At 51.1% G+C, this 20,341-nt stretch overlaps 3 protein-coding genes across 3 annotated transcripts; 1 reads left to right on the top strand and 2 right to left on the bottom strand.

The window, feature by feature from the left end:
- Positions 1-6,852: 6,852 nt before the first annotated feature.
- Positions 6,853-13,062, bottom strand: Cdc42 (Cell division cycle 42). Its single transcript, XM_003737494.2, has 5 exons — positions 12,836-13,062; positions 9,518-9,936; positions 9,219-9,376; positions 8,919-9,068; positions 6,853-8,827 (listed from the first exon to the last, which is right to left on the bottom strand). Exons 2-5 carry the CDS (start codon positions 9,693-9,695, stop codon positions 8,738-8,740), a joined length of 576 nt encoding a protein of 191 aa, XP_003737542.1. The 5' UTR covers positions 9,696-9,936; positions 12,836-13,062; the 3' UTR covers positions 6,853-8,737.
- A 3,176-nt stretch (positions 13,063-16,238) lies between these two features.
- Positions 16,239-18,326, top strand: mRpL2 (mitochondrial ribosomal protein L2). The gene is made up of 8 exons (XM_003737492.1): positions 16,239-16,562; positions 16,646-16,762; positions 16,866-16,995; positions 17,161-17,288; positions 17,518-17,555; positions 17,642-17,705; positions 17,797-17,913; positions 18,041-18,326. The coding sequence occupies exons 1-8, from the start codon at positions 16,437-16,439 to the stop codon at positions 18,278-18,280; spliced, it is 960 nt and encodes a 319-aa protein (XP_003737540.1). The 5' UTR covers positions 16,239-16,436; the 3' UTR covers positions 18,281-18,326.
- On the bottom strand, positions 18,320-20,332 carry Ssu72 (Ssu72 CTD phosphatase). Its single transcript, XM_003737493.2, has 6 exons — positions 19,927-20,332; positions 19,792-19,834; positions 19,567-19,681; positions 19,310-19,435; positions 18,750-18,868; positions 18,320-18,651 (listed from the first exon to the last, which is right to left on the bottom strand). The coding sequence occupies exons 1-6, from the start codon at positions 20,001-20,003 to the stop codon at positions 18,550-18,552; spliced, it is 582 nt and encodes a 193-aa protein (XP_003737541.1). The 5' UTR covers positions 20,004-20,332; the 3' UTR covers positions 18,320-18,549.
- Between the last annotated feature and the right edge of the window lie 9 nt (positions 20,333-20,341).

Below are 20,341 nucleotides of genomic sequence, written 5' to 3'. Positions count from 1 at the left end.
TTTTCGAGAAAAGAAGAAATCAAATCTGTGCTCAGTGAGCCATATCGAATGGAACAGCAGTGCGGCGTCGAGCGAGCGAATCAGGACTGAGGCGGAGGGATCAGGGACAGAGTCAACGAGCGGGAAAACTAGCCTTAGTACAGAAGGCCAAGAAAAATACGTCGCACGTTCTACGGAAAACAAGGACTGCGATTTTTTGCGAGAGGAGGGGACGGCTCGTCATTGTCCGGCGACTTTTTCTCGGATCTAGGAGACCGGTCGAACGTCTCAGACAAGCGAGCTCATATAACATCGAGGTGCTGCAGCATCCTCGGTTGAGGAGCCGTTGCTGAAGTCTTTTGAGTAGGCGACATCGCGATGATAGGAGGTCCGAACAAGCTCAGAGGGTCAATCTAGGTCACTCGTGGGGATCGATCAAGATTGTGCGAAATTGCTTCCCTTTGGGAGTCGAGGCGGCTTGAGAACTTTCTTCAGGCCAGCGAAGGAGGACTCGCAGTTCTTTACCCAGCTAGCCTGTGCGACAGTCAGTACGACGCGACGGGTAGAGGGAACGACGGTCTGAACTGTTCGGAATCGTCACCGAAGCGGATAGCAATTGGGTACATTGTCTTCATTATTATCCGAACAATCCGAGTAATCGGAGCGATGCTCGCGGGAAGAAAGAGAGGGGAATCGTCGTTTCCATAGAGCCCCGGTGAAGGCATACCGCTTCGATTCGAGGTAAACCTGGAGACTCCGTAGAGAGGAGACAGTTGTTCCAACTGGTCACAGTCGGTGAATTCGAATCGGATTCGTAGTCGAATCGAGCAGACGAGGGTCGCTCCATTTGAAGTCGAGCTACTACGAAAGAAGGAACGAACGCTCGTGCCAAGATCGATGACCGGACGCGAGTACAGCAGCCTTGCGCAATGCTGCCAAAATAATAAATGCTACTCACGTTAGCTCTGCTTGCCGCTCTTCTGGCTCCTGCTGCGAGAACTATGCCGCAGAAAAATCAAGGACCGCTCCGATCAGAATTCGAAAGACCTCCCGGAAGCTGCAAGGAACGGAATCTCATCGGGTCTCGGTTAGACCTTCACCGATTCAGCTCCACTACATCAAAATGTGCCCATTTCACACTCCGTTATATGGGAGCTGAAGGACTCCCAAGATTGAATTTGTTCAACGACCGAAGCAAGATCCCAACTTCGCATCAACATCGACGAATGATGTAATTCGATATGTACGGCGATTGTCGCTATTATCAAACGCGGCCAATCAACGAGATAAAAAAAAGTCACGGGGCTCGCTCTAACTCAAAGCTCAGGCGCTCCGCGAGTACCTACCTGAGAACATTTTAATGGGCAGAGCAAACCGAGTAAAACCCTTTCGTAGATTGATATTTCTGCGGCGGATCCCTTCCATTACAGACAGAGGGATGTTGAGCGATGCGAAGATCCAGAGCATCGCGGCACTCGATGCAGTTGCGAAGTGAGGGGAAGTGTGAGTTCTATGGTTCTATGCGGTCGAACTATCCCGCATCATCTGATTCGCGTGTGCATGCGAATTCTCACCGCGAGCACAGAGCTACCGCCGTAATAGTCTGCGGAAAGATCGCAGGGAAAATATTAGGTGATCCTATCGTAGTTGTTTTCGCAACCTGGATTTTTCAGGTTCGGGAACGCACACGTATCCCGATTGTCGATTGGACGGGTACGGTGATTTTTCTGATTCTCGGTCTGATTCTCGGTACGCCGAATCGCTCGCTAGCCGACTGTGTTTCGAATCGTTTCGGTTTCTTCTATTTGCCACTCGGTTTGCTCCGGCGGTTGGTCCTAAGCAACAGGGGTGCCGGGCTGATTCGGCCGCCACTGGTCTTGTGATTCGTGACTCCGCCTCCCGTCGAATCGGGCAGAAGGAAGGAGCACTTCCCCGTTTCTTTATTCCTAGATGCAGCCTGTTCCCGGCAGCGCTCTATCTTGCGCCGGCTCTCCTCGCGCCGTTCCTCGCCGTTGTTCGCAACGGCCGCCTCTACTCGTTTCCCTTGTCTGCTCTCTCGTTCCGTTCGTTGTTTTTTCACTGATTGATCTCGTCTTTTTCCACTTTCCAGCGTCGAGTTACAAACATGACTTAAAGCATACAGTGAGGGACAAGAAAACTAGCGTGGAGGGACCGCGAGAGCCGATGTATCGGCATTTCTTATAGTCGGAATCCGTTGTCGAGAGAGCGGATAGACCGAAATGCACCATGGGTTTCGCTGCTTGTACATGGATGTCAAGCGATGCGAAATCTTCATCTTGCGCTGGAACGACACAGGCTCTCGCGACACTACTTCAGACGGTCGTCGCTCGCGCGAGGATACTCGATGATGTCAGCAGAAGTGCAAGATGCCGCAGGCGCAAGAACTCACGCCAGAATGTACGATAATTCAAACCTGCTAACGTAAACTCGGGTCTCGATCGGGAACACCGTCGCGATGCCGAGATTCGGGGCTGCTGCTAGCGGTAGTCCTGGGATAGCCAGGTGGACGAGTGTTTGGTCGACTCTTCGGGTGACCGTCCGTCACACTGCGTGGTTGGTATTCCATTTATATCTGCAGCGCTTCTGGCCTCATTGGTCCATTCATTCATTTGTATCGTGGTCATTATTATTAAAAGCACTCCTCGAAGGTTCTGCGCGGAGGCCATCTCGAAAGGATGATTCGGAAAGCTCACCGCTGTGGTTCCAAGATGGGAGATACTCATCAAGTCGATTACTCTCGCCGACAATCTTCTCTGGATTTTCTCTCACAAGGGATGAAGAAAAAATATCTACTCTGTCATCAGAGTTGCAGGATAAGGATCGCGAACAGGCGTCGACGGCATACTGATTGAGTGGGTGCGCTGAACAATTCATCGAAATCCGTGCCAGCTTGCTCATTCGTGAAGGAGGTGAACACAGCGGCGCGCAGACATATACGTGGATGAGCCTATGGATCCTCGATCACGACATCGGCGACCATCGAAACTGAATTCCGAAGGATCATTGGCCATCGGCAGTCGATCGTTCGATAAGGCGATGTCTCTGTGAGTCGGTTACAACGAATACAGGCGCGTACGACGTACTTTCTCCGACACATATCCGGACAGCAATTTAGAATTGGAGGAATCTAGAATGCCGACGACCCGATGTAGCGGAATCAGTGGCGGATACATTGGGAAGGGCGGCCCAGCGATCAAGCCCTACCGAGTGTTCCAACTGTCCATATTTGCCGTGTCGAAGCTGGACCCAGGCATCAATCCGCCCCACCCTCGACGCATTGAAGGCCGCTTTCGGAGAATTCCTGGATCCGCTCCAGAGCGGAGTCCGTCGGATTTCATTCCGGACCGACCGGAAAAGCCTCAACCCGGGTCCGGTATGACACAAGCCGCTCATTCATAACGACGACGACAGCTCAAAACTCACAGCTTTTGGGGGAACATTACGAGGGTGCCCGAACGTGAACGCCCCGGGCATGCTTTCCATGGCGAGTAATGGGTTACATTGATCCCGCTTCTCTAGTTCTCCGGGACCATGAATTCAGTTGGGAGATTCCTTCGAGGAGAAAATCCGCGAGCGGGAAATCGATCGAGATTCGTCCTGAGCCGTGTCGAGGAGCTTCGCTACTTTCATGCGATTGGTACAAATCTTATGAGAATCAGAGATTCCGAACTCAGGTTTTCCGATTCGTCCGAAGGGAACGGCTCGTCAGCACACGTCTTGACACACCTGTGATGATCTTTCCTTCAATAATGGGGACGCGGTCGCCGAAGAACAGGCACTCCGCTCTGATGAGTTGCGCCCAACTGGCGAGATCTATTCAGATGCCACGAACTCGATTCGCTCTTTCTGATTCCTGACGGTAGATCTTGGACTACATCAGCGCTCAATAGCGCCGTCGCATCGTCGAGTCATTCTTGCGGCCATAGCTGAACTATTCGCAAGGATGGGCAGCATCCGCTGAGGAAAATCCTCTCCCACGAATTCTATCAGAGGACCAGAGACCTACGAGCATCTCATCAATTACGCCGTCCTTGACCGCTTCGGACGTCGTCTCGTGGATTAGGATATACGACATCGCATTCGGAATCGTCCGCATGGACGAGTGCATATTCTTATTGCTGTTAATTTGTGCCATCAGCTCGGGACAAATTCCGGGACTCCGATAGGGTGCTAACGAAACGGCTCCGGATTCACGCTGCGGCGTGAATCCCCTCCCCTATCTCCCTGTCGGGGTGGCTTGCACACGCTCGCATGGTAATGAATTGATTTAAGTTCGTTTTCCGAAACAGCGCCTCTCGGGAACACACATACATACATTGCTCGAGAAAGAACAGACAGACTCGGGTTTGTCTGCGAGAGGGCGCGCGCGCGCTCTCACAGCCAATATCCAGAAGCAACTGACCGAAAAATTAGAACCCGGAGCGCGCCACAACATTTGTCGATTTCGATTTGGCTCGTTTTTCTCGTTGTCTCCAAATTCCTCCTCGTTCTATCTGCCGAACAGCACGTTTCGTTCTCCAACACCCTCCGACGGGTACAGCATAGATTCGCCCGTTCATTGGAGCTTGTCGCATAGTCCTCATCGTGTAGGCGATTTCGCCGACTTCGAAAAGCCTCGTTGAGGTAGATGCGGGGAGTGCTCGAAGTGAGGGGGATGAGCATCTCAATTATGGCTTTCACCATGGCCACGTCCACTCGCTCGATTGTCGTCCCTTGAGTTACTCGCTTAGTTGGCTCTTAGCTCAGCTCCGACCGGGCTGTATTCGTCTTAATGAAGCGAACACGTTACGCATATCAAGAACAGCTTGTTGTCCTAGCTTTGTTTCGTCGACTCTAATTGTTTCCTTTCGCCTATGTTCGACAGTGTTTAGCTGCGAGAATTACCGCCCAGAAGATCATTTATTCCAGAGGGAGCTTCTCGGGTCCCAGCTCCGTGAGGAGCCTCCGTATCGGAACTCTCACCATATTCGTGCGCGATAAGTAGCTCGCCTCGGTTCCACTACTCCTGGGACAACCTATATCCTCCGGGAGGTATCGGCGATGTGTGTTCTACCGTCGAACCCCGAAATTGATTGGTGTTTGCAGTTGAACACGGGAGTACGAAACGAAGTCGTTTCGACGCCCGTGCCCCGTTTGAAGTTTGGAAGAGAGCGAGAGTTGAGCTGTGCACAGCGGCTCGAATTTAATGGACGGCACCGCCGTCGGATCGGAAGATTCTCCGTCCGAGACGGAACTTGGTAAGACAGATGGGTACACGGAGGGACCGGATGGGGGCGGGGAGGCGATCGCTCCGGAATCGAAAGCTGTACACCACGACGTTTCCAATTGAAAAACTTCACTCTGCACGAAAGACTAACTCTGAGTTCCCTCTCTCTCGGTACCCGAGGATCGTGGGCTCCTCCGCTAAGCTGATACCGAAGAGTTATACCCTCAGGTCCTGACGGATGACAGATGCCCCGGATGCCTGACGGCGTTTCCCACAGGTAAGGAGCTAAGGGGGACATAAGGTCGCAGATAGTTCCCTCTCATTAGACTATTATTCGCGCATGTCCGCAAATTCCTTTGATTCTTCCTTGTCGGGCTCGTCTTGCTTACGCTGCGTGCTCGGGATCCAAACGCAAACGTATAATATCTTTGCCCCTCAGCAGGGGAGATCAGCTCACCATAAGATTAGCACATATTTTCAAGGATCCTTACGAATCTGGTCGCCGTAACGGACCTCGAAGTCGAAGAAATTATTGCTGGGGCTTGAGTGAGAGGACTCGGAGTCCTCCTGAATCCTACATCAGTCTTCCCGGTTAATCATGATCGGCTTCGAGGAAATTCTCGGCCAAGTGAATCATGAGATGGCAGTACACCGAGAGAGAGCCCCGCGCCCCCTTTTAGAGCCTCTCGTGCGCTGAACTTCCCTTCACTAGTACATCCCCCCGCACGAAGCACAGGTGGCGCCATCTATGTTGTACTCCGTGATACCTTATCCTGGTGAGCCAAGATAGACATGACGCTTGCATCCCACTCGATTGTATCGGACGGTAGGCATCGTTCCTCGAGTACGGCAATCCTGAAGATATGCTCGGTCCTCCCCATGAGGGCGATTGGAACGAAAGTCGCGTCCGATCCTGAGTGACAGAGCAGAATCAGGAATGCACATCTACAGGGGTCTCTAGATTCGCTCAATTTTCCCCACGGTAGATCAAGCGCTCGACCTTCGGTACCTTGTCAAGGAACATCGATTACGCTGACGGGATGTACCGCAGTGAAGGGTCGTTGCGGACCCCTGACCTGCCGATTGTCCGAGTCGGACCCATACCCTTGTAGAGCAGGCAAACAATTGAATTTGTGACTGAATCGAACGATGTCCATGAGGCATTCGAGTCTTTGTCTGGCTATCTTCTGGAATTGAGGCAGACGTCATCCTAGCGCGGATTGACAGAATATTTCATGAACATCTTTCTCATAGATCCTTGAAGGAAGAGCATTAGGCCTTAAGCACTGGGTTTTCCGATCATCAATATGTGCGGTCATGAGGGGCGATATCAAGCCTAGAGAGATCGAGAGCTCGAGACAGCGTAAGTTAGCGGCTACGGGCTCGAGCTTCTGAGACAACGGCTCATCCCTCTATACTGGCGAGCCCTCCGAGGGGAGGCTGATCGCTCATCTTACAGTCACTTCGAAGCGTGCTCCCCGTCCACGGTTCTCAGCATCGAGAGTAAATGGCATCTATATATCTCCCTGGAGCAGGGATCAAGCTCGGGCTCGACGTCTCCGGTATTTGACGGCATGGCGCGTCGCCGCAAGTCGGCCACGTTCGGCTGACAGAGAGCATCGAGGCTGGCGAGAGAAGGAATCCTCTCAATTTTTGAATATTTATTCGTTTACTTTCCATGCCTCCTTCTTACAGTTCTTGCTCATCCTTATAACTTACACACATTGATTTCAAACAATGTTTCGTGACCTACATCGTCTCTTGCTCATTCATTAGATATCAATCAATCAATTTAATAATCGACCTTCCTCTCTTTGTTCGGCCCGGCCATCCGCAGTTGTTTATTCTTTCTAATGATATTGAATGATGTCCGCTCCTCCCTATCCGGATGAATCGCCCATGAGTGTCTCTTCTTGTCATCCGTTTCATAACTTCTTTGTCCTTATTTACTTTTCAGTTCCTTCTAATCGACAACACCTGCGAAAATCCAGAAACTCGGCGGAACTCGAAGCTGAATTTCTCTCCGTCGTCCCCTACATACGAGCTTCCTTCCGTACATCAAACGGGTCGCCAGAGACTATGGAGTGCAAATGATTCCATTTATCTACCGATATCCCGTTGAAGGAAGCCGGTTGAACGTGGATCGACAGGGGCTTGGTACATCAAATCGGAGCCGATGCCAGTTGAGCTTATCGATTTAGAACCACATGTTCAGCTCTTTCTCTTCAGTATTCATCTTTCGTGTATGTCACTCTTTTCTTCGCTGTGCGGCCGCTTAAATTGTGCATTGGGCCTTCGGCACTTCCCCGCATGACTCGGGACATCTCGCCCCAAGAGTTTCATCCCCAGAATTCGCTCCTATTTTGTCCTAAGGATTTCTATTCGGAGAAGCTAATCGTTCCCGTCCCACAACTAATTTGGTTCCTCGAGAGAAAAAATTTATGCTCACAGACGACTTCGGGCTTGCTCGCTTTTTCTTCGACAAATTGCGGAACATATAGGCCACCAGACATCCATGGATTCGGAGCGTACTCTCCCTTCGCCTGCTTCGTCTTTATCACTGTCGTTTTCATGGTGGATTCGCTGCGGAGCCGCCTATCAGAAATCAAACGCCAATAAAAGTTCCGGCGCGGATTCTCAATTCCGTAGGTCGCGCCCGTTCGGGGGAGGTCTGCTAAATGAAGGTTCGAAGCTGACTGAGGAAGTTGGGGAAGGGTTATTGTAAGCATTCGTGTTCCTTTCTTCTTAAGCGATACGCAAGGGAGGAGAATTCCATGACGGACGAGCAGATTAGCTCATTCAAGAACGACAATGAAATTGACTACGCCGCAGCTCTGTAGAATCAATAGACGACAATGTTAATGAATTTCAATAACAATACAAATATATCAATCCCTCTTCTTCATCAATATGGTCATCTCCGTCAACGTTGTGTTGATCATCTCAGTCTTCTTCGTGGTCAGCAGGATTGACGGTACTATCAGTAAATCATCATCATCATCATCATGAATATCTGCGTCGTCGGTCGCGCCAACCAACACCGCTCCTCTGAACCGCCCGTTCTTCTCACCTGGATCCATTCTCCGCCTGCCGACTACGAGCCATCTCTCGAGCCATCCATTCATTCTATGTTCCATCCATCGATCACTCACGCCTTTTTCAAAGACTTCTGGTATATTCGATCCTGGCTCTATAGTCAATTAGATTTGTACTGATCTCCACCGAAGAGCTCCTCCATCGAAATGCAAGGGGCGAGGCTCAATTGTATACCATCCTTATAATCTTCATCATTAAGCAGAATCAGTGACGACAGGAGGTTAATGACGTTGTTCATGTCAGGGGATGAATTTTCACTACAACAAGGAGCAGAAGCAAGATGAGGAGAAGTTTGAGGTGAGTGACTTCCAGGGAGTGCTACCATACAGCCACGGTTGATGATTTCGCGACCGCTTGCGGACGAGCAGCAGAACGAGCAGTCGCTCTCAGCAGTGGTTTTACAACGGTCGATTGATTCCCTCCTCTGTCAGTCATTCAGAGTAAAACGCATTTTCTTTTCTTGGTGGTCTCTGGAGGTTCGAGGGCCGCCATGATGGCTTCATCGAAGACGTTCTTCAACCCTTTCTGTAAAATTTCGAAAAGTCTCGTTTTGGATTCCGTGTTCCAGGCAATCTAGAATCATGCGGGTTAGAGCCTATGGATATTCAAGGCGAACCTGAGTCAAAGCTGAGCACTCGACGTATTTGACGGCGCGTAGATCCCTGGCCAGCCTCTCGCCTTGTTCGTTGGAGATCGGCTTCTGCTTGTTTTTGGCCAATTTATCCAAAGTATTTTGGTCGTCCCGTAAATCGATTTGAGTCCCGACCTACGAGTTATGAATAGAGGTTTAGCAAATCTCGATGGGAATAATGAGGGTGGAAGACCTAGAATTTCATCGGAACTCCCAGCTTATCGGCGGTTCAGGGATGACGCAGTTCCTCGGGAAGCTCCGAGGAACACAGACAGCTATACTCACCAGAAGAAACGGCGTCTTGGCGCAATGATGGGTGATTTCGGGAACCCATTTCTCGCGGACGTTCTCATATGAACTCGGGCTCACAACGGAGAAGCAAACAAGAAAAACGTCAGTTTGGGGATACGACAAGGGTCGTAGTCTATCGTAATCTTCCTGCCCTGTAATGGAAAATAAACATGAAAAAGCGACCGGATCGATGATCTCTAAAGGACCCGTTTTCAAACAGACTCGGTCGAGGATGGGATAGGTTTTCGATTTTGTAGCATTAGCTCCCCACAGCAATACCCACGAGAACTCACCTGCTGTATCGAACAAGCCTAACGTATACGGCTCTCCGCTGATCATAACGGTGACAGCGTAATTGTCGAATACGGTCGGAACGTATTCGGACGGGAATTTGTTCGTCGTGTACGATATGAGAAGGCATGTCTTTCCTACAGCGCCGTCCCCGACGACCACACATTTGATAGTCTGCATTGCGGTATAAGCGTGGGGTCGACCTGCTTCTCGGGACGAGGTTCAGCTCAGAGGCAGAAACCCTACTTTTGACTTCGTCGTTTCTTCTTTTTTTACTTTGAAAGAAATGTGCCAATGCGCTTTGCTGCTCCCTCCTGTATTCTTCCCTCGATTCGTACTAATCAAGAGATTACACGTAGTCTACGTTCCGTTTCGGAGTCCGAGTCGATGATACCTGGTCCGATCCGGTCCAACGAGCACCCTGGAACGAGATGTGATTTTCATTAGAGAGTGCCATTCATCATACTGGAAAAGTCTTCCCGGCTACATCACCGCTCGGTATAAATGAACAACGATCCCTTATACGGTATGAATCTCGCACCGGTGAGCTTGCTGAAAAAAAGTCTCGCCACACCGGTCTTTCAGCGCGTAGTAGGGATACTTCTTCGGAAGGTCGCCCCGGGACGAATGACGAGACCCTTGTGCATAAGGAATGGGGATCGACACAGATGATTGAGTCTCAGATCCAGCCGAAGAATACCGCACTCAAGGATCGATTGAGTGGACTACGCTAAAGGAAACTCCCGTCAGGACTTCCCTGATGGACATACATATTCTCCGAAAGCGGAGATTCTGAGTATTCCTAACCGCACGGAGGCCACCAAGCTTGGTCGAAGATCCGACGCACCAGCAAGCGGATGGAGCGCGGAGGGTCCGTTAACATGTGACCTTTTCCCAAATCAATCAGCTCCATTTGAGCCCTCATCCTATCGTCTCAGCACAGCTTCTCGCGCCTTCAGAGAGTAGCATCATCATGATCATGGCGATCGGCACTTCGCCCAAGTTTCGAGCGCTGTCTGACACCAATCATTCAGCTCGCAAATTGCGAGCATCTGCTGGAAAGCAGCGTGTCCGAGATCGGAAATTATCGGCGACATCCCTCGTTTATCCGCACGCTCGGAACCCCGCTCCCTTTCCTCGAGAAATCCAGCCGAAAGGACCGCCGCCGGCGTTTCTCGAAGGCCCGTCCGAGGATATTGGGGAACTGATTCGAGAAGTGCAGCCTGATCACAACGCTTTAGACGGGGCCTCCCGAAAAACAATATCAGAGCGGAATTTCTCCCCTTGAGCCGCAGTCCGGCGATTGCGATTCACTCACGAAAGTCGAATTCGGAATCGGCGACGCCTTGAATTTCCGCTTCGATTCAGAAACATCTGAATTTTCATTCTCCTCCGACTCGAAACTGGGTTGACGGGAGGCTTGGTCGGAGCATCGTTCCCGTGCTCCGTCTTTCTCTCAACCGGCAGCGCTCTCTTTCTCAGCGACCTAATCATGTGACAGACAGTATACATTGCTGACGCTCACGTCACCGCCGTCAATGATGACGACGATACCAGCGTCAGGAACGGGGAGAAGTACAGATACGGAAGGACCTGCTGCCTATCCGTTGTCAGCCCCGCTCGGCAGAATCACGGATTCGGGAGCTGAATCATGAGTTCCCCGAGGGGCCAGAATCGGAGATCAAAACTTGTCTGATCGAGAACCACGGTGGAAACGCTTCCCTTTGCAAACTTCCTCACGGTGGTTTCGACTTTTCCTCCTCGATGATCTGGAGGAATTTGACAGAAGCCCCCGGTCATGGCCGTCGCCTGGTCAATCGTCACCATTATTAGCGAGATGGCGATTGTTTCCGCCAAAAAGTCCTCCTGGTCGGCTGACAGATTCATGTCTCCAGGCCCTCCGTCTGCATCATCTCTGTCGACTCGTTGTTGATGTTATGGGTGGCAGCAGCATAAGCGGCACAAGCAGCGGAATTGAGGTTGCCGTTTTGTTGGAACTACGCCTTCGAGGGCGCGAACAGGAAGAGGAAAATGATCGCAGTGTTCGGAGTTAGCGAACAAATGAAATCCCTATGCTGTCATCGGAGAACCCGCGCTCTCACGAACCGCAAGCAGGGTTGGCGTGACACTCAGATGCAAGAGGGAGGACCCATGACCGAGACGCTGGCTCTCGAGCAACGTCGATGCTCCGAGTTGATGCCCTCGATCGTTTTGAGGAATAGCCAGACGTCACTCGGTTCGTCAACCGTCGGAAAGTCATCCAGCCGATGGATGGTAGTATCGATCGTGCGACAGAGCGGACGCTTAGCTGGCCAGCTAAGCGTCTATCCACGTACGGCTGAATGACTATTTTGCGGCAGCAATCGTCATCCGTGAATCATCGTTTCCCCAGCTCCACTTTCGCGTTCAATTGCTCCCTCGCGGTGTTTCTCCATTCGTGACTCGATTCCTTCGAGAGCTGATTGTTGTCAAAGCCGAAGCCACCACCATCCTCTGCTCGATTCGGTCGTATAAGACTCATAACTCCCGAGCAGGCACCTCCCCGTGGTCGATCATTTGAGTGAAGTCTTCGATGAGATTCGCACCTGAGAGCTGACATGCGAATCGGGCACTTCCGCATGACACGAGCTATCCAAGTTTCGAGAGATAGCCCTAGTGATCAGAAGCGTTACGATATCACTGATGACCGACCTAGCAAACATCGGATAAACAAACGATCGAAGGACTGACGGACTGACGCTCACGTCAATGTCTTTCGCTACGATCTTTTTCGCTTGGCAGTCCAGACTCCAGACATCAAGTCGAACACGCTGTTTCGTCCGGCATGTTGTGTCATGGGAGAGCAACGTGAGATGCCGCCCACCTCCCTTATGGGGATCTCAGAAGTTAGCCACTCGTCGCGTTGGGGAAACTTCTTCTGCATTTACAGTCTGTCATCGAGACCCGCTTCGACCGACCGAGCGACTGATCGAGCAAGCGGCCGGCCTACTGGCTGACTGTGCGGTCGATGGTCGGCCGAATGGCTGGCAGGCCGGTCGGGAGACCGACCGCCTGGTTGCCACCCTCCACCAGGCGGCACGGCACATCTCTGTTGCCAACTCAGCACTTGAAATTCTCTTAATGTCCGTCTTTAAGGTCCTCACGCACATCGATACTGACCCCCATTCCTTGCATGTCAGGTCGGTGGAACAATCACTTAGACATTCAGCGCTACTAGGCCTAATCGTCGGAGAAAATTGAAACGCTCGGCTTGAGATGCTCGGCCGCTGACACCGGCGATGATGCTTCTTGTCCGTTTCGTCCTAAACAACCTAACTCACCTCAATGGCAGCTCGCAGCTCGGAGACCCCCGACGAGAAAAAATCCGAGCACAATCACACCCTTAGCAAACGAACGTCCGCAGACAACGCCGCACTCAACAACTATCTACCATTGACTCAATAGACCGACTAGTCCCAATAGAGCCGCAGCAGCAGGGCGTATCAAAACCAGCAGCGGCAGCAGCAGCAGCCACCACTGACGACGACACGACGGAGTCGCGGCGGCGGCTAAACAACAGTAGGATCATTGGTGCAGGCTAGCAGACGAACTCCAGAGGAGAATGGATTAAGCCGCCGCTTTGGCTTTTGGTAGAGGCGCGAAAGTTCCAATGCCGACGGCACCGAATGAGCCTCGGCGAGGCATTCGGGACCGGTACGACGCTCCCAGGAGGCCTTTGCAGTCGATTATGAGCATCAAGCAGGATACCAATCGTCTGTTTCCTTCAATCTTGGAGAGAATCCCTTGTCGTGGTCGGAAGGATCTCACGCATTGTCGGTCCTCCTCATCTTCCGGGGAATATCCCTTAGCTTAAACGAATCTTCCTGACAGTTTCCCGGAGCTTGAGGTTTTCTACAATCGATCTGAATTTCGAGGTCTCAGCCACACCGCCATCACTACGGGGGAACGCTCGCGATCGAGGGGAATCATGGGCGTCGACAGGAGACTGAACATTCCCGAGCGGTGGCTGAGGTTCTAACTCTCGAGTAGGGATTAGAGATCCGCGGATTTCCTAGGCCTCTCGCGATCTCGCAGAAAGTGAGGCATCGTACCATGCCTTCGAGAAGGCTCGCGCATGAGAATCGTAAAAACTCCCGGCCCTTCTCGATCTTATCGGTATGTGTTGCTAGCATGAGGATTCCCCGAGGATCTGACTTGGGTGATGCTATAGTTGTATCTTGGATTTAAGATCGGGTGGTTTGACAGACGACTACGCAGTCGTTCTCCTGACCGAACTCGAATTGCTTGTTGCATCAGAACGTTGCTTGTAGGAAACAGACCCAATGCGAAGACGCTGAAACTCTATGTGTGTTCGATGGGTGCTCGCTCCCTTCCTGAGCATATCCGGCTCTGACCGCGATCAAGAATGACCCAGAATTCCATGATTCTAACAATTGTATCCCTTTTGCTCCTCGAAGTTCGACTCAACTCGCAGATGCTTCAACTCGGGAGACATTGACGTAAGCATCCGAAATCCAGCTCCTAGCCCCGAGTTACACTAAATTCGATCCGCCTTTCAAGCCCCGTTGCATGCCCCAAGCTCCGGACGGATTTGATTTCATTAGCGGCGTGCAAGAAAATGCTCGTACGCCGATCGAAATCTCATCCCTGTCGAGTGTCATACTTCGCTCTCGCAGGCACGCTGAGCCAACGTCGACTTCGAATAAAATACGAGGAAGTGGCAGTTCCACGACGGGAAACGATGATGACAATCCCGCTCTCTGTTCCGGAAATTCACGTTTTCTCCGGTCTCGTCGCTCTCTATCGATCATCGCCTGCAAACGCCATGGAGTCTCAAGGCTTCAGGGATTTAAGACTCCATCTTCCACTTAGGGCTGTCTCTTTCCCGGGAGTTACGAAATCTAGATCTAGTACCTCTCTCATACGATCTGAAGGTAGAGCAATTCATAACCCTTCATGGGGCTCACAGCCTGCTTCCCGTCGTACGAATCGACTAAAAGCTCCACCAGGAATTGAGGCGCCGCAATTAGGCCTCGCAAATAACCGCGAAATCCGAAGACCGCAATTTGCGATAAGTCCGAGACCGCGAATCGGGCGCCGCGAATTAAACCGCTTACGGATCGCGATTTCCTCCGGAGCATCCCGAGCCTCAGTGGGCAAGATATATGCTGCTCTCCATGAATTCTCCTCTGAACATTATCTTCATCTCGATTTGTACGAATTATACTTCGGATGGCTATTGTCAGGATTTATCCACGAACGTGGGGGCGATCGGTAAGGCACAAAATTTCGGCTCAAACGAACCAATTTCTACTCGTATAAGTTAGCGTTCACTGATATCACTGCCTCGGAATGGAACTCCTTAATCTAACGATTTTTGGATATCTCTCAGCTGAACGTGGAGGAACTTTCAATCCTCCTGCTCTGGTTTCTGCTCGTGAAACTTCCTCAGAATAAGGATGTTGTCCAGCGTTCGAGGCTTGAGACTGGTCCTGTTCTCCCCCAGCAACAGCCGGACAACGCTGAAATCTCGCTCTGCTTGAAAGGAAGTCGGCGGTCGAATGTCAAAGAGGAAGCCGCGGAGATTGATATGCTGCGGGACACTGCATTACAGATCACACTAGAACTCTATGCCGATCGCTTCTGCGCGTTACCGAGAGTCTTTCAGGCTCTTCCCCGCTACCTGAGACTACCCCGGGAAATTAACGATTAATCGGTGCGAGGCCTAGGGGCTACCCCTTCGTTTGCCTCTCCATCATCCCACGCTGGAGCCAGAACTAGATGTTCTTCGAGTCGGTGGCCAAGATCATCATGGATTTGCCTCGTCCCGATTCCGCTCCGGGACTGAGCCACAAATCTCGATCGATGGATGGCTCTCATCGCTCTCAGGGACTCAAGCACCTGGGGGGGAATAGTGCTCCTTGAAGTTCCTGGTGTCCGAGGTATGCCTCCCGAAATCAGGGCGTTCTGCACTCGAGAGGTCTGGCTCCCGAGATCCTCGGTACGCGCAGAACGGCAGCAACAACGATCATCACCCCGCACCGCAGCAAGAATCAAAGCGAGACGGCAGGGCACGCGCCGGCCCGGCGGCATTGCCTGTCGCCTGTCGCACCTTAGGATCATCGTCATCATTCGATCTAAATCAGAAACATTCGAACCATCTTTTCTGATTCGGGAAAATGCAGATCTGCGGTCTCGAGACGCTCAGGGAGTCTAAACCAGATCCTGAACACTTCGATGACTTGCCGGTCCTGAGGGAGCATCACTCTTCTCCGCAGACAAAGGCCGGCGCCGGCAGGATTCTCGAAGTTGGAGTTTTCATGCTTGAGGGGGTCCCGATCGGCTTATTCCCATGCTTTACAACACCAGAATCGATGTTCGGGCTTTGCAGGAGAATTAGCGAGCTCCTCGCGGTACACTCGGTGAAAGCGAAAATGGTTTATGCGTACGATGATCACTGATCAACTGATCACAAATAGTATTATCAGCGGATCGCTCTACGAGCCGATATAATCATCGATTCCCTCTCCGAGGGTAATTGGTCCATTCGTACTCTCGGGAGAAATGTCAATTTATCCATGGAGGCTCACAACGAATCGGAGCTTACGGAGAATTCGATCTTCGCTTCGGGAACATGCATATATTGTGTGAGTTGAAGCCTCTCTGTCGGATGTCCTTTCCCCTCGCAGCCAGCAGAGATCATCATAACAGAGCAAAACATGCTGTTGTTCTCCCTGTCCCGGTGTGCGAGGAGATCGGTCTCCTCTCGGCGGGAGGAGTTGCAGTGTAGTTCGATCAGAGCCGATCCCCCACACGGGATCAATAATTTGGACTCAACGCAGGTGAAAACGGGTACACATTCGCTCCACGAGGTCCTCTAGCTGTCGAGGACAAGTTCCGCGAGCGCGCATCTGAGGCACCATGTCGTCTCTCTGCGCTCTCATGCGCAATCTGACTCTCTCGCGGGGGATAATCAATCCTGGATCGTGTTCTCTATCCCCAAAATCGCTCCTGGCGATAAGGTCGGATATTCTCGCTGGCCAACAGGTATGTATTGAATGATAGGAAAAAGTTTCACGATTTTCCGATCGACGGGAGCAGCTCATTACAAACACCCTCGAATTTTTCAGAACCGCTCCATGAATATGAGGGCTGCCCGGAGAATCCGTGGCTATCCAAGACCGCTGGTCTCGAATATCGTCCGACCCGAACCCATGAAGTACGGTTATCGACTCATCAAGCCAGACGTGAGTTCAGTCTCTCCTTTCAGACGCCTCCGTGAGAGATTTTGGAAGCAGTTTGAAATCGGTTTATTTCCATTCGGCTAATGGAGTTCGGCACGTTTGGCAGGAATATACCACTGATGCTTTAAGGATCAAGAAACTCGCCGGGAGAGATCCCGTCACGAAACGAGTTGTCGTCCGAACGATTGGAGGAGGCGTTCAGAAGTACGCTTACTGGGTGGATTTCATGCGCGATGGTGAGCTCACGACCCGAATGATTGTTATCCAGAACCGTAGAGTCGAGCTTGTCGTCGGGAGCTAACATTCTCATAGAATGTACCTCAAAATACGATCTCTTGACTCTGCGCGATCGTTTTCCTCCGTTGACTTCCGTTCGCTCTATCTCTCTCATGATTGTTAAGGTCCTGAAGACGGTGTCTTCGAAGAAAAGGTTTATAAAATCGAGTATGACGGAATAATGACGTGCAAAGTGGCCTTAGTGGCCAACGGCGAGAAGAAGCGTTGGATCGTAGCGACCGAGGGAGTGGAGGTGAGCGATTAGAGTAATTGAGATCCACAGAGGAGCCACGGTATCACGGAAATCATTGAAATGTGATCGAGGATGAGGGCTGAGTGAGGGGCACTTTGAAGATTCGAAAATTCAGAATTCGAAGATCAGAAGTGTGACGAGTATCGAAACTCAGCACTGGAACTCTCCTCCCTCAACATATATTTTCACTTCGGTGGAATGCTTCTAAGACACTCGACTCGCTTTTAAGGTAGGAAGTATCATCTCGACGACCAGGCATATCCCTAAGTAAGTACTGTAAGGATGAGCTTTCACGATTCCTATTGGATTGACTCGTATTCAAGTGCGGAGACTCAAGGAAGCCTACCCCGCAGAATCCCCGTACGCCCTCGTGAAGGAGACGCACATCCGCTCGGAGCTCTGCCCGTAGCGACGCAGGTGCGAGGAGACGATCTTTAGCGTAGTGCGGAGCCTTTAAATATCGGGGTCTTTGCTCGTAGGCGGTTCTGCATATCCCCCTTTTCCACAGGTACACTGTGTAGAGAAAATCCCAGGGATGGGAGGTCAATTGTGCCGCGCAGCTGGCGCGAGCGCTCAAATCCTCCGGAAAGTTGAAGGCCGTGTAATAATACAGCTGCCGTCGAAAGTAAGCATTCATTACTCGTCAGATCCCCGTTATATTCGGAGCTCCATCCTCACCCGGTGGAAAGAGGCTGGAAACGTAAATTTGGAGATAATTAAGAATTTCATGCTGTGTTTCTCACCATTTGCAGCTGCACATGTCTCTGTCGGAGAAATGTTTGGGCGTAGTCGGTCAAGTTTCGAACGCCGATCGGAACGAAACTTTCTACCCTATCGGGAGCCCGAATCGTCTCCGGAGGATCGGAAAAAGACCGCGCACAGGGTTTTGGCATCGAAAAGATGGATACTGTGGACGCAAGATCAAACCGCCTCCCCCTCTCAAAGTTATACCTTTGGCCAAGTCGCGAAAAGATAGTGAATTTATTCTTTGAGGGCTCCTTGGGAGCCATATTGTAGAATAAACGTTCCCAGAAATCTGCAAGCTACATCATTACTGCTTCCGTAGCAAGTCTTCCATCTCCGCACGGATCCATTCAGACGTCCATGCCTTAAAGTTCAGCTGAGGATCAAGCTTCCTCTCAAGCTTTAGAAGCGACTCGCGTCTCACAATGAGTCAGATACAACGCGGGACCGTGCCCGTCTCATAGCTGAAATTCATCTCCTCGACTTTATTACCGCACCGATATCGCAGTGGGGTGACCTAGTAGAACTGGACCGTATGGAGTATGGGTCGATTCTTTGAAGATTCGAATTCTTGTAATAACTCGTCGATGTCGTTATCGAGATCCTCGGAGTCCGCCATCTGGAATATGGATCAAAGGGTCTCAGATTTAAAAAAAGCTATGGGATCGTCATTGCTTGCTCGGGAAATTTCACAAAACATCTAGAATCGGTCCATACAAGCTGAGCCAGTTCACAAAACATGAAAGCGCCCAAAGTTGCTTCCTCGTGGTTATCCATCACGTCGATGTTGACTATGTGCACGGGTGATGTATAACGGATCGGTCGTTTGGAGAACTCTGTGGAGAGAAGAGTAATTGAGATCTAGACGAAAGAATCTCGCCGACATCCCGCGCTTGTCCTAACTATCCATGAAGCTCACAGCTTCTTGCACCGTCGTTAGGATTCGCGGTGCGTAAACTCGGGAGAAAGGCCTTCAGATGAGCGATACGAATCGTACTGGAGATGGCCGCTAGGTGCGAATAAAGGACTGCCGAATAGACGGGAATCGTCCTACTCATAAACCAGACAATCGAATGGAACATTCCGTGCGCTCGAGCAATTCCTCGAGAACAGATACACGGCATCATCCAGATAGCTAGCGCTCGGACCGATAGTTCTCGGGGAGCTTCCTCATCTCTCCTTAGCTCTCAGACGTGAGCCGTAGCTGATAGCAGTCACGAAGTGTTCGCGTACATGCGTCTTTATTCTGTAGATCGGGAAGATATTCCCTGCGTTACCTTCCAGTACTTGATCATAAACGCGCTCCTCCACAGTGAATATTACATCGAAAATATCGAAGTTCTGCTGGAAGCGCTCCGGCGCGAGTTTGATTCGTTTGTTCCGATCCAACATGCTCATGATGCCTGCATGAAAAAACGATATTTTAGTCCGACACAGGGATCTTCCATCCTCTGGTTGGTGCGCAGGAGCAGGGAGCGGACTCCAGGCAGGTTCGCGTGTCACGAGAACTTCGACCCGAGGAGCAATTTCATACCGTTGTTGGTGTACAGGAGGAGGTCCTTTTTCTTGAGATCTTGGAACATCGCCTCGTAAGGAGTACCGAAATCATAAACGTTTGGCTTGTCAGGAGCGTTTCCGGGGAGTTTGACCTGTGATGGGAATCGAGTGATCTTCGACTTCGTATCATTCGACTTCCAGCTGATATCATTAAGGAGAATCATCATTTTCTCCGAAGGGGACTTCTTTCCCAAACGCATACCTTGTCGCCGGTTCCGAAGGATCGTACTTTGAAACCCCGTTTACTAGAAAAGAAAAGATTCCGATCACCTTCAGGTCCGTCTTATATCCTGACGAAAAACATGAATTCTTAACGACCGTGGCAGCCAAGGACTACCTTAGGAAAAGATGAGTTTCCATGCTCCGATTCTGGTTGCTCGAGCAAATGACAGCAAACCTCAAACTCGACGGCATGATTTCTTGTCAATTAGGAATGCACGGTAACCGCTGGAGGGCTTGAGCTTGGAACTGCCACCGTTCCAAGAGCCGAATCTGCAGGGGATCCGCCGATACAGTCTACTTCACTCTATCGATTTCGTATTATTTGCTCATGAGAGTCCATATGTTCCGAGGGGGGGAGAATGAGCCGTATAACCCCTGAACGGGTCACAATCAGGATAAAAAAACAAGTAAGGAAGCAAAGACAGCCCGTCGTGGGAGGCTTCGGGTGTTCAAGCTCCGGCCGGAGTGAGTTTCTCGTGCGAGCGACCCGTCAACCCCACGTATCACGAATCACGACTAAACTGAGCGGC

The sequence above is a fragment of the Galendromus occidentalis genome, unplaced genomic scaffold (assembly GCF_000255335.2).
Source record: "Galendromus occidentalis unplaced genomic scaffold, Mocc_1.1 scf7180000075563, whole genome shotgun sequence".
NCBI lineage: Eukaryota > Metazoa > Arthropoda > Arachnida > Mesostigmata > Phytoseiidae > Galendromus > Galendromus occidentalis.
Note: the sequence above shows the minus strand (reverse complement) of the source record. Positions and strands in the feature narration are given on the sequence as shown.

What these genes read in the sequence shown, in the direction of transcription:
- mRpL2 (XM_003737492.1), top strand. Translation starts at nt 16,437, where the DNA reads ATGTCGTCTCTCTGCGCTCTCATGCGCAATCTGACTCTCTCGCGGGGG. An exon ending in ATATTCTCGCTGGCCAACAG is followed by an intron (nt 16,563 to 16,645) that starts GTATGTATTGAA and finishes CGAATTTTTCAG; the next exon opens with AACCGCTCCATGAATATGAG. An exon ending in ACGACCAGGCATATCCCTAA is followed by an intron (nt 17,556 to 17,641) that starts GTAAGTACTGTA and finishes CCTACCCCGCAG; the next exon opens with AATCCCCGTACGCCCTCGTG.
- Ssu72 (XM_003737493.2), bottom strand. Translation starts at nt 20,003, where the DNA reads ATGCCGTCGAGTTTGAGGTTTGCTGTCATTTGCTCGAGCAACCAGAAT. An exon ending in CCTTCGGAACCGGCGACAAG is followed by an intron (nt 19,682 to 19,791) that starts GTATGCGTTTGG and finishes TTCCCATCACAG; the next exon opens with GTCAAACTCCCCGGAAACGC. An exon ending in TTATGATCAAGTACTGGAAG is followed by an intron (nt 18,869 to 19,309) that starts GTAACGCAGGGA and finishes TTCTCTCCACAG; the next exon opens with AGTTCTCCAAACGACCGATC.
- Cdc42 (XM_003737494.2), bottom strand. Translation starts at nt 9,695, where the DNA reads ATGCAGACTATCAAATGTGTGGTCGTCGGGGACGGCGCTGTAGGAAAG. An exon ending in AGGCTTGTTCGATACAGCAG is followed by an intron (nt 9,377 to 9,517) that starts GTGAGTTCTCGT and finishes TTTCCATTACAG; the next exon opens with GGCAGGAAGATTACGATAGA. An exon ending in AGTGCTCAGCTTTGACTCAG is followed by an intron (nt 8,828 to 8,918) that starts GTTCGCCTTGAA and finishes GAAATTTTACAG; the next exon opens with AAAGGGTTGAAGAACGTCTT.